Source organism: Lytechinus variegatus, chromosome 1 (genome assembly GCF_018143015.1).
Source record: "Lytechinus variegatus isolate NC3 chromosome 1, Lvar_3.0, whole genome shotgun sequence".
NCBI classification, from domain to species: Eukaryota; Metazoa; Echinodermata; class Echinoidea; order Temnopleuroida; family Toxopneustidae; genus Lytechinus; species Lytechinus variegatus.
Genome location: NC_054740.1, coordinates 78118298 through 78134439, shown reverse-complemented (window position 1 = coordinate 78134439; position 16142 = coordinate 78118298). Strand labels below are relative to the sequence as shown.

Below are 16142 nucleotides of genomic sequence, written 5' to 3'. Positions count from 1 at the left end.
AATATTCCTTAGTGTATTATATGTGTCAATATTTATGCTAATGATAAATATAAATGCCTAAAATATACATTTTTAAATAATTTATTATCATGATGATATTATTTAAATAGTTTTTTATATTAATTTTTGATCATAATTTATATATTTTTTTTTATTAAAGACAAATATTTATGAAAGAGCCTTGGCAACATTATACCAAAATAAATATGGTGCAGATTGCTTCGATAGCGACCCCTGTAGTACCAGCTAACGTTAGAACTGCGACTTTTGATGTTGTTACTTGTATACATGGTTTAGAAACTTCGTTTTGAATTAGTTTAAGCGAAAAATATAAATTTGTTCAAAATATAGGTCTCATTGTTTATTATTTTCTTTTTTGTGCATTGAAAATTTAAAATTACAACCCCAAAATATAAATTTGGAAATTTGTTAATGATTAGGAGTGCTTTCGATCGCACCGCAGTTTGAAGATTATCCACGCCTGGACTTCGGGGGTGCGCTCTTTCGGTCAGTGTGCCGTTGGCCGCTTGTGTTGTGTTAGAGCAGCTAGCAGATCAATCATCGAATCAAGCCTGCTGGCCTGACTAAGTTTTGGCTCTACGACCTCACCAGTCTTACAAGTAGAGATCACACCTTAAAGTGTGATTAAAGGGTATTTTCAATAAAATGGCCACTGTTGCTACTCCACATTCAAATGGCGGCATTCTTCGACAAACGCCTCCAAGTTCGCAAGAAAGTGAGGCAGTAACTGCTAGCAATACTGGAAAATTCAAAGACAGAAACCCTGACATGACTGCGGTGAGTATTCTCTCCTCCTAGCTCCTCTATATTGCAGTGCTGCTGGGCTGGCATTGCCCACTGAGGATTTTTTAGTGTGACCTGGGGTGGTATTCTGAGGTCATTTTATCTTTAAAATATTTTATTTTATCTCTTAAAATGAAATTGGTATTCTGAGATGAGATTTTATCGCTCAGATAAAATTTTAGGTTTTATCTTGCGTATCTACAGATGATACGCAACAGAACAATGCCTGCGTACACATACCTATCGCGTATCTGGCCATTGCAACACAGATGATGTGCTTGTGCCCATGTTAGTTGTTACTTTGAAGAAAAAATTTAAAAAAGGGTAGAGGCTATTTTATCTCTGCGACGTTGATTTCACCAATATTTATAGGTGAATTAACCCCAAATGGTGACATAAAAATGAAGAAAAATTATATATTTATTGAGAATAACACCTTAACGTTGTTCCTGTACAATCAGAGAGTATTTCATAAGACTTTTCTTGACTAATATTGTCTTTGAAATGATGCTTGAAAAGATGCGATAAAGACTTCGAAAAAAGATGAGAGTATTGTCCTTTTTGTTAAAAAGAAATCTCCGTAAAGACGCGTAAGCGTATAGTGCAAGCGTATTTGAAGTCAATAAATTGACGCAATCTCACCCCTTTGCCACACCTCCTGGCGGAATGGATTTTAATTGGTTGAGTGATATGAGAGAGCTATAATAGCGCGTTTCTAATTGGATATGGATTAAAAAATAGGTGTGTCTTACAGAGATAAAATGAAGATAAAATGGTTCTCAGAATACCAATTCGGAGAGATTTTAAGGGTATTTTATCTCACTGATTTTAACAGAGATAAAATATTTTATCTGAGATAATATGGATCTCAGAATACCACCCCTGGCTTTTTAATAGGGTGACTGCACGCAGTAAAAAAATTCGCCCTTTTCACTGCATTTACACAGCCAAAAATGGTCATGGTTTTGAGGCAAAAATCAAAGTTTAACGCATTTCTGACATATGATCCTGTATTGTTATAAAAAATCCAAATTTAATGATTTTGGTATCAAATTAAAGAGAAGAAAATGCTCCAAATTATCTACTCAGTTTACATTTGGCTACTACACTAATTTCGATGTGGCATTAGAAAAGGAAGTTCAAAGTCTCGTATTTCGTAAATAAATGTACCATACCATATTTTTGTAAACTAGCGGGTTTTCGTAGTATTGATATTGGCAAATCCAATGGAAATACTCATTTTTCACCTTTTCTTTAGAATCAAGTGTCAGAATTAATTTCAAAATACCCTTCCCCCCCCCCTACTCCAGAAAGCCCAATGGCAATGCAAAACTGCACACAAAATATCTGCACTCTGTGTGTGGTCGTGTGTTTCAGCTGTGTGTGTGTTATGACAAATTATACTACAGAGCCTATTGGGAGCATTTGGTGGAATTTCATTCCAAATTCATTTGGTTATTTCTCAAAAACCAATTCATGGATTATGGTCCCCCCCCCCCCATGTCTGCGCGGTCTCCCAAGTCTGCGCACCCGCGTATCTGCGCGATTCTAGTAAAAGAAGATACGCAATGAGCATGAACTTTAGTATGCAATACATAGGTATTCATAAAAAAATCTGACTCAAAATGGTGGAAAATAATGAATTAAGGGCATTTCATGTGACGGCCTCAAAATGCAGCCTTTCTCATCATAATCCCTGAATCGTGTGCAAAGTGAATGAGTTTTTTTTTTTACAAAGTATAGAGACCTAGCCTTCAAGAAAATTACTATTCTGGGTACTTTTAAGTCGCTCTTTCTGTTGGTGATATAAGTTTTTCAAGACACTTAAATATTTTTGAAGCCTTCTTTTTTGTCTTTGGATTACCATATTACACATGTACGAGTTGGGTAGATTTTCAAAGTAGTTTCTATATCATATTGCTAAAGTATTATTCTATTTCATGTCAATAAAACTAAGTAAATAGAGGCTAGACCTAAGTTTAGTAAAGTTTTTTTATGCATATGTTTTAAGTATTTATGTGATATTATCTGAGCAATACAGTAAGTATGATGTGTTTTTTTTTTCAGGCAGGAAAACTCATAACAATGGAAGGAGAGACAACGAGAGATTGTATGAATATTCCAAGGGTAAGTATCTAGGATGGGAGTCCAATGTACAGACTGATAAATATATATAATCATCATTTTGGATTGTGGTTTTCTAGATATAGACCCTAAATGTATCAAATAGTAGCAATTGTGAAAGTCTATGTATTGGGATATATTGTCTCACATTACTTTCAATCAGTTCATGAAATATTGCTCACAAAGTTCCTGAAACTGCCATCTTGTCTTGACAAACAAGCTGTCCAGATAAAAACAGCAACTGTATATTATTGATTCCATGTCAGTTGCTCCACTATAAATTCCAAACACTAATTGAAATGACTGATTTCAATCCTGGGTTTATAACCTACCATAAGCATATTTCTAATTGGCAGAGGTTAATAACATGATAACAGGAGCTTTTATTCCATTAAAATTAGACCTCACAGTAGTGAATTTCAACAATAGAAACAAGAAAATTGACCAAATAATTACTTGGTCTGGTGGATTTAATGGCGGTTTGGCATAATAACACATTTGTCCTGTAAAGCAAAAACAAAAATCTCTGTTAATATGGATACATCAGGTTCAAGCAACAATGCTCTGAAAAGAATCTATTTAGGTTGAAGACCCTAAGTTCTGGTAAAATTTTCAAAATTAAGTGGTCTATTTATGACCTTGGTATTTACAGGGCTATAACAGGAAATTGTCCCTTGTGTAATTCGCGGGGAGACCCTTTTAGACCTCATAGTCCAGTAGAATAGTTCTTTCTTTTTAATGTTTGAGGATGAGTTTTGGCCCTCTGGTTTTCCTGTATTAGAGAGTGGGCCCTTGCTTCGCTAGATATGATGAATCTGAATAAAGGTAAATATTGAGCCCTATGTCTCAGACACATGTAACTCAGGCAAGTGTTTATGGAATGTGAATATATTACCATCAATCATTCTATCACAACGGTCTAAGATTTTTTATTTTAGGTATTTCTGTGTCCGGGTAACCTTGCCAATTTTGAATCAGGCACCCGAGAACCCCAAATTTGATATGGGTCTAGTTATTCTAATCCAGTCAAGAACTAGTCCATAAGCTTTGACTGTGCCACCATCTCTGGCTCTGGAGTCCAAGCAAAAGACACAAAGTTTGTCTTTTTACAGTTTTGGCGCTCCTTATGTTCCCTATGGAATGCAGTGGACAATGCTTTTGCTCACTGCAGCAAAAAACCACAAATCATGGCTTATAACAGTCACATGTTGACTGCCATTTATATTCTTTCTTACTTCTGTAGGTTCTTACTCCACCACTTGTTAAGAAATTCCGCAACACAACACGACCTGAGCCCCAAGTCAGGAGAGTTTTCTATGGGAAAGCAGATGACCCTGACGTTGCCTCTCCTGTATCTCATGGTGTTATTACTACAGGTTCATTAAAGGTATGTGAAAGGAATATTTGATTAACCCATAGTTGCTTGTTGCCATACTTGATAGTTATGTGTGTAAACCACCTTCTTGTACACCTCACATTGGGGGTGCTTTATAGCATTTCATTTCACCTGTTATTTCAGCTTTTTCTTAAACAACTTAATTTGTTAAATAGTGAGATTTTTTATGTATTGTTCTCTTCTAGATAGCCTTTGATATATATTACTGAGTATTATAGTGGTTTTAAATCTATAATTGTGTTTATTTTTTTTTCAGGCTGGAGAAGTTGTCAACCCCAAACCAAAGACGCTTTTTGAGCAACGGCTTGCTGACAAGAAAGAATCTCAGTATGCCAGTAAGCAGAAAGCACCTCTTGGCTCATCACATGATCAGAGGCCTGGCCTTCCCAAGGACATGAACCCTCTTGAGAAAACATTTGGCACTCCAAATATCTTTGGTAAATGAATGCACAATTATCAAACTTGTTTTATCAGATGAAATTAGTATATTTACTTAGTCACAAAGGAATAGACATACATACCTTGGCTTGTATGTGCTATGTAGTGCTTTCATTTGTCATGTTTAAATTCATCAAGCAAATTAAACATTGAGTTAGGTTTCTGCACTTTGACTGGTTAATTTTTTTTTAAAGTTTCACCATTTCTTTTTTTTTTATGAAATCACTAAGATTTACTTTTCTTAAATGATGAGATTTAGATAATTATTTGCAAATAGTTGTTTAAATACTCTTGTTTTAATATCAGCGAGCAAAAGTATACCTAGAAATTAGTTGTTTCCATCAGTGGAATGGCGTTTGATTTTGATAATTAAGTCTTGTTCTTTTGTTTAAAGCATTAATCAGTTCAGCTGAAATGAAATAGGGGGGGTGTTCTAATGAAGGTGTTCATTTTGTTGGTGTAACATGCAACCTCAGTTGAAATAGGATCTTACAGGATGTTGTTATTTCTCTCTTTTATGGATATTTTATGAAGTAATCTTGTTTTTACCATTAGATTGTTCGGCTGGAGAGCTTGTGAGTCCATCGAAGACATACCAGCAAGTTTATGTCGAGAGTGAAGAAGGTCGTGACCTCTACAGGAAAACACATCATAACTTTCATGTTGGAGAGCCAGTTGACAGGGATTATGACTGGTCACAGTACCCCAAAGATGGATTATTTGGCATCCCCACTCCACACGACAATGATGGCAAGAACGTCTCTCAAACTTTGAAATGGCTGCGAAATGATCAGTTGTAAGTTCTAGATCAATGATGTCCATAACTAAAGAATAGTGATTATGAGTCCATGACATTTGCCTTGCAACAGTTGATCATATATATATATATATATATATACATACATAAGAGCTACATACAAAGCAAAATATAAACTTCACCTCAAATCTGATGCTACAATGTAAACTAATACTAATCTTTATACCATTCAGAACCCAAACCCTATCACAACATTAAACATTTGTCTTCAGAGAAATTAAAGCCGGAACAACTGACTATGAAAATAGCATATGTCTTGTCACCCCTATGATTGTTTTGATAACATTCATTGTAATATTTATTTCAGGAAAATGAAAGAAGATGCCATCTTGTTTCTAAAAATTAAAATTTTGAGAAAAAAATCTAAATTAAAAAAAAAAATCGGAAGTTGGCAGCCGTGACGGGAAAGTGTAAATCAAATTAGTTTTGCAGCCGCTCCTATTAATGAAACTTAACTGGATCTGCCCCTGGGTATGTTATCGAGAGTGACTAATTGGTTGACTGTAGGATGCATAAAATTTTCAATGTAAATCAGTGAACTTGAATTTTTAAACAAAATTTTGTGCATAGTAACCTTAAAATGACAGGGCTATTTGAGATGTATTGAGGGGGGGGCATGATGGCCTCCCCTTCTAATCTCGGCCACCATTTGCGCGATTGCGTAAAAATTTGGCACACACATTCTTTACCACAGAAACTACAAGTCAGTTTAAAAAAAACTATAAAATATTTTTTGGGATAATTTATTCGGAATAGAAAATGCAAATTTATTTGTGAAAAGCATTACTTGCCTAGTTAAACATCCAATTTCACTTCCAAGTTTTATTTTTTTTCTCAGATGTCATTTGTAGTCTTTTTTAAAAGTTTCCCCCAAATAAATTGGGAAATGCCAAATGCCAAATTTTTCCTTGTGTATTTCTTTTTTTTTTAGAATTTCTTATGTATTTCTTTGTTTTTCTTTTTTTTTTCAATAGAAATTATTGCAGACCATTTTGCAATTGAATTCAAACCATAAATTAATTAAGCAGAACAATTAGAATGAAAAATAATCACATATTTATGATCTCCCGTAGACTTTGTACACAAAGTATAAATAAAGCCATTTTTTGGCATGACATTGTCTCAGAAAAAGTCATGTGGCATTGCGACACTTACCCGTACGTTGCAAATTTGGTCTCAAAAGTTGCGCAATACTTGTGCAAAAACAGTCATAAAATTTTGCAGCTCTATCTTTGTGGGTTTTGAAAATTGCAAAGTGTTGAGGGGGGGGGGGGCCTTTTAGGGTCAATGATCAATTTAGATTGGCTTATTTTGTTACATTCAAAGTTTGTAACCATTTACAACTTTGATCATCATACAGGGATAAAGGCACCAAGATCGTATCCAAACGCGTTGATGACTTCAGGGAGCGTACCCAGCCTCAGCTTGGACAGGTCCATGACCCCATCAAAGATACCCTGACAGTTCCTCCTGACCACTCCTTTGGTATCCTGATCAAACCTGATGAATATGGAGCAGGGGATCTTATGCATGGAAGGTACCCTGGTAGCTATCTCAGGGGGAAAGACAGAGAAAGGGGGACTTGTAGCCGCCATCAGACAACAGCTTAAGAAAGCCAACTATCACAATTTTAACAACCTGCAGGCTGCATTTAATCATTATGACAAGGTACGCTTGGTTTAAGAAAATGTTATTGCTTTCCTACCTCCCTTCCTCCTCCTCATTCTCTTTTACTTTCCATCAAAGAATGTGTAAGATCAGATACAAATTTATTCTTATCTCAGTTGCTAAATTATCAGAGTTTGGCAGCATTTAATTGTATCTCACAGTCTGTATATGACTTGCAGAATACCAGAGAGGTGACCTGATAAATATAGGGTAAAACAAAAACTATCCCCTTGTAATCAAGGACTCAGAATATTGAATATGAGAATTTGGAACATTGAATTAATTAAGTTATACTCAATTTGTGGATCCACCAACAAGTAGCCTATTGCACTTGTAAGAAATGTTATGTAATGCAAACAAGATCTATTATCTTGTTTGATAGAAGTTTGTTTTTTTGTAATTTATCCTTGACCAGAATGGTGACGGCAAGGTAGACATCAATGAGTTACGGCTCTGCTGTGATCAGTTCAGTCTTCCCATAGAACCAGAGCTCTTAGAGCAGCTCATTCTCTACTGCGATGCCAACTCAGACGGCTGCATCGATTACAACGAATTCGCGAACTTCCTCAACTGGAAGGACAAGATGAACGAAGGAGAGAGACTAACCAACCCTGCATCTGCTACTGTGAAAGATGAAGCAGAGGGAACAAAGGAAGGAACACCTGAAAGAATGAAGAAGCAGATAGACCAAGCCATTGGTGGTCATAGAACCTCTGCTCAGATGATCAATGCTGTGGTCGGTGGAGTCTCCACGAAAGGTAATCTCACTGATAACCTTTTTATCGTTTGTATTTTTATCATTCTCAAAGAGGCACTCTGTCTTGAGTTTTCCTTGTTGATCATGATGTGAGTTGCTAATATTGCAAAGTAGTGCATGACGTTGTGGCTTCCTGTGCATGAGGAGTTGGCTATTTTGGATGGGAAAATGAGAAAGTTTAACGTGCTAATCCTGTTTCCGATTGTTATTTATCTCAATGTAGATGAGATATTTAAGCTGTATGAAATATGAAAATCCATGTTTTTTTTATTTTTTCAAGTTCCCAAAATCTATCTATTAATGGAAGACTGTATTCTGGCTGGTAAGGCATGATCAAACCTGGAGAAAATTATTTCTGACATGACTCCTCACTGCATTGAATAAGAAATAGGTTAATAATACTGTAGAAATTTGCAATGAAAATGACCTTTTTATCTTTTTTCCTTTCTATAAAAAAGGTTACAGAACTTATGGTGTACCAACCGTCCGAAGCGATATCGCAGCTCCAAGAACAAAACGAATCAGTGACACAAAGAATTATGGTGATGAATCTGATGCATATGGTCTTATCAATCCATCTATGTACAGTAATAAGGGTATCTATGAGAAGGACTTTTTCCAGCCAAGAGAACCAGAACAAGTAAGTAACTCATAAAAAAAGGGAAGTCATCTCATTACTTCTGGAATCTTAAGAATTTTACCTGGGTGTCCCAAACCCTTCCTGAAATATCAAGAAGTGGTTGCTAATTATGGTCTTGTGTAGGTTCTTACAACTAGTTATTTTCACTGGTACTTTAATGTAGAGAGTCAAATGGAAATTAAAGTTTATTTCGTAGATCCTAACATTATTTCAAAGTCCAAATGTATTTTTCTTTTACCTCTGGCAAAAGCTAGCAAAAGCGTGTACTTCATACTTCATATATATCACTTTCACAACTTTCATAGCAGATCATGTTTGAAAGTGTCGATACATATATGCATGTTGCTTAATTTCAAAGGTTATGTATCATGAATTCTGCAGTCAAGGCTATGTTTACTGGTTTGGTACAAACACAAGAAACTTTACTGAGTTACTTGTAAGTTGTAACACTCGCCTGATTGTGTTATGTATTCAGAATTAGCCTGATTTCAATCTGATTGTTTCTGCAGGCTTTGTGATGTTATACTACCATCAAACTACATTGATTTTTAGTAGAGAAATAAGAGTATTCTGTTTTTAAACTTTTTAAACTGTCCAAACAGATCAAAGGAATTTTTTCCGACATTGGTGTTGAGATGGATCCAGAGACATTCCAGAAGCTATGGATGGTAGCATCTTCAAGGAGTGATGGAGGTCAGGTCAGTGTGGAAAGCTTTAGGAATGTCTTAGATGAGGTCCAAGCCTTGCAACTAACTGATGAAGCTCAGACGCTAGGAAGACCAGAACTGGTTTAAGCCACATTCCCATCTAGCCACCTCAGAACTCATTTAATGGTCATGAGGAAAAATATAAGTGATGGATGTCACAAATTTGAACTACCACAAATATTGCAAAGATGAGAAAGTTTACTGCAGAATCTTTCATATTGATATGAACTGTGTCCATTCTTCAAGTGCTGAACCAGTGACCTATTTATTTGGCTTGTGCATTACTCCATTTCAAGTCATGTGCCAAGATTCAAATTTCACAAGGAAATCAACATTTTGCATATATTTTGGGGGGAAAGGAGATTATTTTACCACAGATTTGTCATGTGGGGAAGATAAAATTTTACAATAATTCTGATGTCATTTGAGCTCTCCAGACTCAAATATAAAGAAATTGATGGAATAAAATAAAAGTCATTTTTAGCTAGGAATTATTCACCTGAATTAGATGTGTACATTTGATTATTATGTACACATTACAATGCTCTATTTGATATACAAATGTACAAACCAGTCTTCTTCATGATTAATTGTACTTAATCTATGCAAGTGCACATCACTCCACCCATCTTTTTTATCATCAATATTTCATTTTGTCAATTTGTTTCATACAATCTTGATTATTAGGTGGGGTTCATATAGTAAGAAAGGAAACTTTGAAGAAATGAGTTATTAGTGATATGTATCATATATTAGGACTTGCAGAGAACACCAACCTGCTGAATGCTGATCATTATTTCCACTATTTCTTCCAGTATACTTCATTATTTCTAAAAGTGAACTACTATATGTATGTGCCTTGATTAAGCAGATGTGCTTGTAGAATTAGATTTTGAAAAGTAATTTTCTAATTCCACCATTCTATGCACTATTACAAGTGTTCTGCAGTATTTTCACCCTACTACTGTTTACAAATCTATGTGTCTGTATATACATGTGTTTATCCATTGGTGCAGATCTAGCCATGTTTGAATACATAAATTGACTTGGTGCCTATACAAGTAAATCATTTTGCTTCAATAAGATATTTCAGTTTCATCATTGATGTTGGGACACAATGTATGGGGATTTTCAAATTCATTATTTAAATATTGAAAGGTCATGTCCACCCCAGAAAAATGTAGATTTGAATAAAGAAAAATCAAACTAGCATAACACTGAAAATTTTATCAAAATCTGATGTAAAATAAGAGAGTTATGACATTTTAAAGTTTGGTTTATTTTTCACAAAACATTGATATGCACAACTCGGTGACATGCAAATGAGACTGTCGATGATGTCCCTCACTCACTATTTCTTTTGTTCTTTATAGTTTTAATAATATAATATTTCACTTTGTAACAGATTTGACAATAAGGAACGACTTGACTGAACCATATAGTATTGAACAATGCTTATTTGACATGTTCAGGGGGGAATAAATCATTGTTTCACTTGACGATCAAGAGAAAATTAAAATATTTCATATTTTATATAATAAAATACAAAAGAAATAGTGAGTGGATGATGTCATCAGTCTCCTCATTTGCATACCGATCAGGATGTGCATATAACTGTTTTATGAAATTAAGCAAAACTTTTAAATGCCATAACTTTCTTGTTTTACATCCGATTTTGATTAAATTGTGTTATGTTTGTTGGATTTTTCTCTTTTTATTCAAATCAATTTTTTGTTGGGGGGGACTTGTCCTTTAAGTCTGAATCATTCCAGTATGTACTAGAACAAGCTGCCTTTGTCAAGCTGTTTATGAAGTATAATCCGTCCACACTCATTTGTATGATTAATCTATTTACTAGTGTGTGCCTTGATAGTATTCAAACTAATCCACCGAATATCATCTATATTTCAATCTATGCAATTTTGAAATCATGATAATGCAGTCATGTAAATTTCTGTACTTATGTCAATCTTCTATCTTCCATTACATACATTACCTACTCATGATAATCTGCAAGAAGGTAGTGGGCTTTTGATTTTTACAATCCTACAGGACTTATAACTGACCTTTCAGTTTCAATGCAGTCTTTTTCAGTTGTTTGCACTGATATTAATTTATTATGATTCACATGTAGCAGCATAATTTTGCTTGTACGCGCAGTATTAAATTGATCAATTTATTCTGATTTCATGCGAATACTATATCTTGTGACTAGTATGGACTCGCTGTGTTTAAGAATTTATATAACATTTCACTAGGGTTAACAAGTAAGTTTCCATTATTTTTACACTGAGTTCTTTCACTCATGTGTAATATAAATTCATGCAGTGTCTTGATTATCTCTTGCAAGTACATGAAACTCACAACATTGATTTTATGCAACATTATTCCATCCAGGATCATTATACAGTGCCTCTTGTTTTCCAGATGTGTATTCTTTCAGTGTTTGCTATTCTACAAAATCGGTCATCATGTTTATTCACTCTCAAGTAGAGCTGTGTTACAATAGTCAAATCTGAATATGTATATTTTGTATATATAGTGTATTATAAAATATGAATCTATCAGTGTATGATATGCAATAAAATAAAACAAGGAAAATAGCTAGACTTTTGAGTGTTTATTTTGAACTGCAGTGTAAAGGTTTGTTCATTCAAGACATGATAAAACACTGTTTTCAGTAGGCCTACATAAATATTGAACAGCAACTGCCCCACTTTGTTCATGACAGCCTATTGGCCCATATTCTCAAAAGGGTTTCAATTGTACCATGGTACATAACCATGGACTATGCAGATCTATTTCATTAACGTGCTTCATTTTAAGCGCACTTTGCTGAAAGTGCGCATTTAATTGGATTTAACGTGTACACAATGAAATAAGCGTAATTATGTTTAAAAATATACATAGTCCATGGTTTTGTACCATTGAAACCTCTCTTGAGAATACGGGCCATTGGGTTTAGTCCAACCCAACAAAAAGTTGTGTTAAAAAAAAATTGAGAAGTTTTACTTCATTTTCACCAAGCATTGATATAATTAGTGATATGGGAATGGAGGAGCTAATGATGTCCATTACTAACTTATTATTTGAAATATTTTTAATTTCTAAAATCATGTATTGTAAATAAGTTGAGAGCTCATTTATCAACAAAGCAATGAAAAATGATAGGATATTTAATAAAATAAAATAGTGTATGACATCACCAGCTCTCTCATTTGCATATATCATATTTTATGAAAATAGCATTAAAGAAATGTAATTCCTAACTAATACTACATCAGATTATAGAAAATTTGATTAAAAGTCATGTGGGAGCAACTCCCAAATATGTGATTTCATAAAATGCCATTTTTGAATGATTCCCGATAACACTGTTTCTCGTTTGTGCTCCCAGAAGCATGTACTGCATAAAGTACTGATTGAATGCTGATGAAAAATAATTTTCCTGAAAAAAGCTTTTATACAAGACAGCATATGACAGAGCTGCTCATATAAGACATAAACAACCTCTAGAAATCCATAACTCTGCAATTCTTTGATAGATTTCTGAGTGTCATGTTTCCATTACTTGTGTTTCTCTCCTTTTTCCATTTTTATCAAAATAATCTAGTCTTCATGATAGACTTTCCTTGTTAACAAGCAGTGAATGGTAATACACTGTAAGTCTTTTGATAGTGAAAGACTGAAAGTAAAAAAGCACAGTAAAAAACAGAAATGTAATTTCCTTTTGTGTCAGGATGACATTTAATATTGAAAACAACCAATAGGCGCACAATGGATACAACATAGGAAGAAAAAGAAATAGTTTATGTAAGAAACATAGAGAGTAGCTTTGCTACATTAACATAAATTATAGTTACATATAATATCGTATCTTCTAATCTTGAAAATTTCATTACATTTACAGATAATCAAAACAAAATCTGTCAGTTTGTTACATAGGCTAAAAAATACTGGTTTACAGACATTCAGTCATAGCATAATTAAAATATGCAGAATGCACACAGATGTTAAGGACGGGATAAAAAACATGTTTTTCTTGCAACATCTCACTTTTTATTTCCTTCTGGTTATCAATACTATTGTGTCCATAATAGGTTAAAGCTTAGGGTTTTATTAGTACAACAATCATTAAAACTTTTACATATACCAGTAATATGATTTCCTTATTCTTTAATAATACAAAAAATAACAAATATTGAGTATTTTGGATATAATCCTTCTGCAAAGCCATCCACTCATTCAATTTGTGTTATTTTTACATTAGGATTGATTTATTCCCCCTTGGATTTTTACAGGTAAAATATAATGTAAAATCATACACAATATTGAGGGCATAAGTAAGACTTAAATGCACAAGATACCATTGGAACCATTCTCACATGTTTCGTCCATTTTAAACAAGCGTGGGTTATTATTCTAATGCACAGCACGAGCAATATGATGTGTATTACATGAAAACATCCTCATCTCAACACCTTGGAAAATTGCCAGATTGTGTACTGCCAACTCGAACACTCACCACATGGTCTACTCTCATTTAGTCTAACAACCATTTGGTCCATTAACCACTTCGTCTAATCACCATTTCCTCTCATAACCAGTTGATCTAATAATCATTTCATTTTCAATCATTTTGCACAATGAACACTTAGTCCAATTAGACCAAATGGTATATGGACTAAATGGCTATTGGACCAATTAGTTATTAGATGAAATGGTGAGTGGACAAATTGGCAATTAGACCATTTGGATAGTGGATAAACTGATGGTAGACGAAATAATAGTATATAATTGGCGACTGGACGAATTTGCATTAGACGAATTAAAAATAAACCAACACCTGACCAGTCAATAGAACTAGTCCATTAGCAGATTTTCCTGTCCGCTAAGATAAATTACTGGCTTTGTGATTGACTTTATAAGTCAAATCATTTGATTAGGATGCATATCACTATTTTGCAATAGAAATTTAGCATGTAATTAACAACTTCATATTATAGACCCTGTTACATCTATTTTTTATTCCTAGAACCAAGCCCAAGACAAGGGAAGCAAAATGGACAGTGGTCTGAATGATAACCCAAGAGGTGAATGAAAATCATTCATTTAGCTACTCCAACACTTTTCCAAACATTAATATAGCTAGTCCACAGTAGTCTTCTTTTTAAACTTTTAAATCCCAAGAAGTTTGATTGAACTGTCAATTAGGGTATGTGCATGAAGACTACATTCTAGTGTACAAATCGTCAGGAATTTGAAAACCACCTTAAGAACAATCTTGGGAATGACAGAAAATAGATGCAATAGGGTCTGAATGGTATATGCTGCCTCAAGGTAGAAAGTCCTGGTTTGGGTCTGCAACCAATTTTGGATTAAAAAAAAACATGTAACAGGGGGCAGAGTTACAATCAAACTTGGGGAAATTATGTCATATCTTTTAAATCAACAGCCAAGTATTGGCATATTCATTACGGTAATATCAGATGGGAAAACAAATATAACATTAAAAAAACCTTGTGCAGCCAGTACAAATTAAATTACCGTAAACCTCAATGTTGTAATGCTGTTGAATTATTATTCAAGAAAAGATAGTTTACAAAAGTAATTGGTGACATCATGACATGCAATAAACATGTTCATTTAAGAGTTTAATGTGCTCATCACACAGATCTTTGGAAAATATCTGAAAACTCAAAGCAAGCTACTGTAAGCATAAATGTACATTTTACAGTAGCAAGAGCAGAGAACACAAACAGAGTAGGCATGAAGTTTATACAATGAATACACTATTACAGAAGAGGAAAATTGGGAGAGATTTATAATCCCTTTCCCTTTAAGGCTATGAAAATGAACAATGTCCATTGACCACCTAAATCTACCACATAATAATGCATATAACACCTTCTAAATAAAGCACATAATTTTGTTTTTCTTATGGTTAGAATTCAGTCATGCACATATCATTTCATTAACTACACGTGTGTTACACAAAGATACATTCAGCAGATTCATTCTAATTTGAAAGTTATGGTTAGTCAAGATGAGATTAAATTCATTTTCATTGATGCAATTGAAAAACTATGAATGTACATATTTCACATGATTTGAACAAGTTATAATGGCGATTTCCTTTTCTACATATTTCTTTTAAAATGTTTCCCTTTGCAAATGAAATCATATTTGCATGCTAAAAATTAGACGCATATAGATTTATTTAACAATCAAGTATATGTATGAATTATACATGTACTTAACTGATCATACAAGTACTTGCAAATCACAATTTATAAGGAATAAAATAATCACCACACACATAAAAAAGTCATCTTTCCGTGTTTGCTTAATAATTTCAATGTCACTGGACTGCTTCGCAAGACAGAGCTTTAGCTCATTGACAAAACATTGCAACAGAAGAAATATTCATTGAACTTTTCAGATCATCTGTTTGCTAGACCTATAAAATACAGAATGTGGTGACCAATGATACAGGTCTGCTTTGATTGAACTTTGACGACAAGTTTTTCTATAATGCAATTTACTTGATTATCCTTCTTTTCTGATGCACAGGATTATATGCTATTATATGCTTTCCATTAGAAATATGAATTGCTCAGACTTAATGTCAAAATGTAGATGAACAGCAGACATATTATTATCCTTCATCCCCCAAAATAAGATCATGCAGAAATAGTCAGATTGGCAACTATCTACAATTTGCTTTTTAGCATAGAGAAGTACATAACACAGTCAGTGACTTGTCAGACCATTCACCTTTTTGTTCCACA

General features: G+C 33.9%; 1 protein-coding gene across 1 annotated transcript; it reads left to right on the top strand.

The window, feature by feature from the left end:
* The first annotated feature begins 215 nt into the window (after positions 1-215).
* Positions 216-10555, top strand: LOC121424029 (EF-hand domain-containing family member B-like). The gene is given in 10 exon segments (XM_041619606.1): positions 216-798; positions 2872-2931; positions 4172-4315; positions 4581-4761; positions 5318-5558; positions 6940-7156; positions 7158-7247; positions 7663-8005; positions 8463-8644; positions 9247-10555. Coding segments are annotated over 10 exon segments (1782 nt in total). The 5' UTR covers positions 216-666; the 3' UTR covers positions 9439-10555.
* The last annotated feature ends 5587 nt before the right edge of the window (positions 10556-16142 follow it).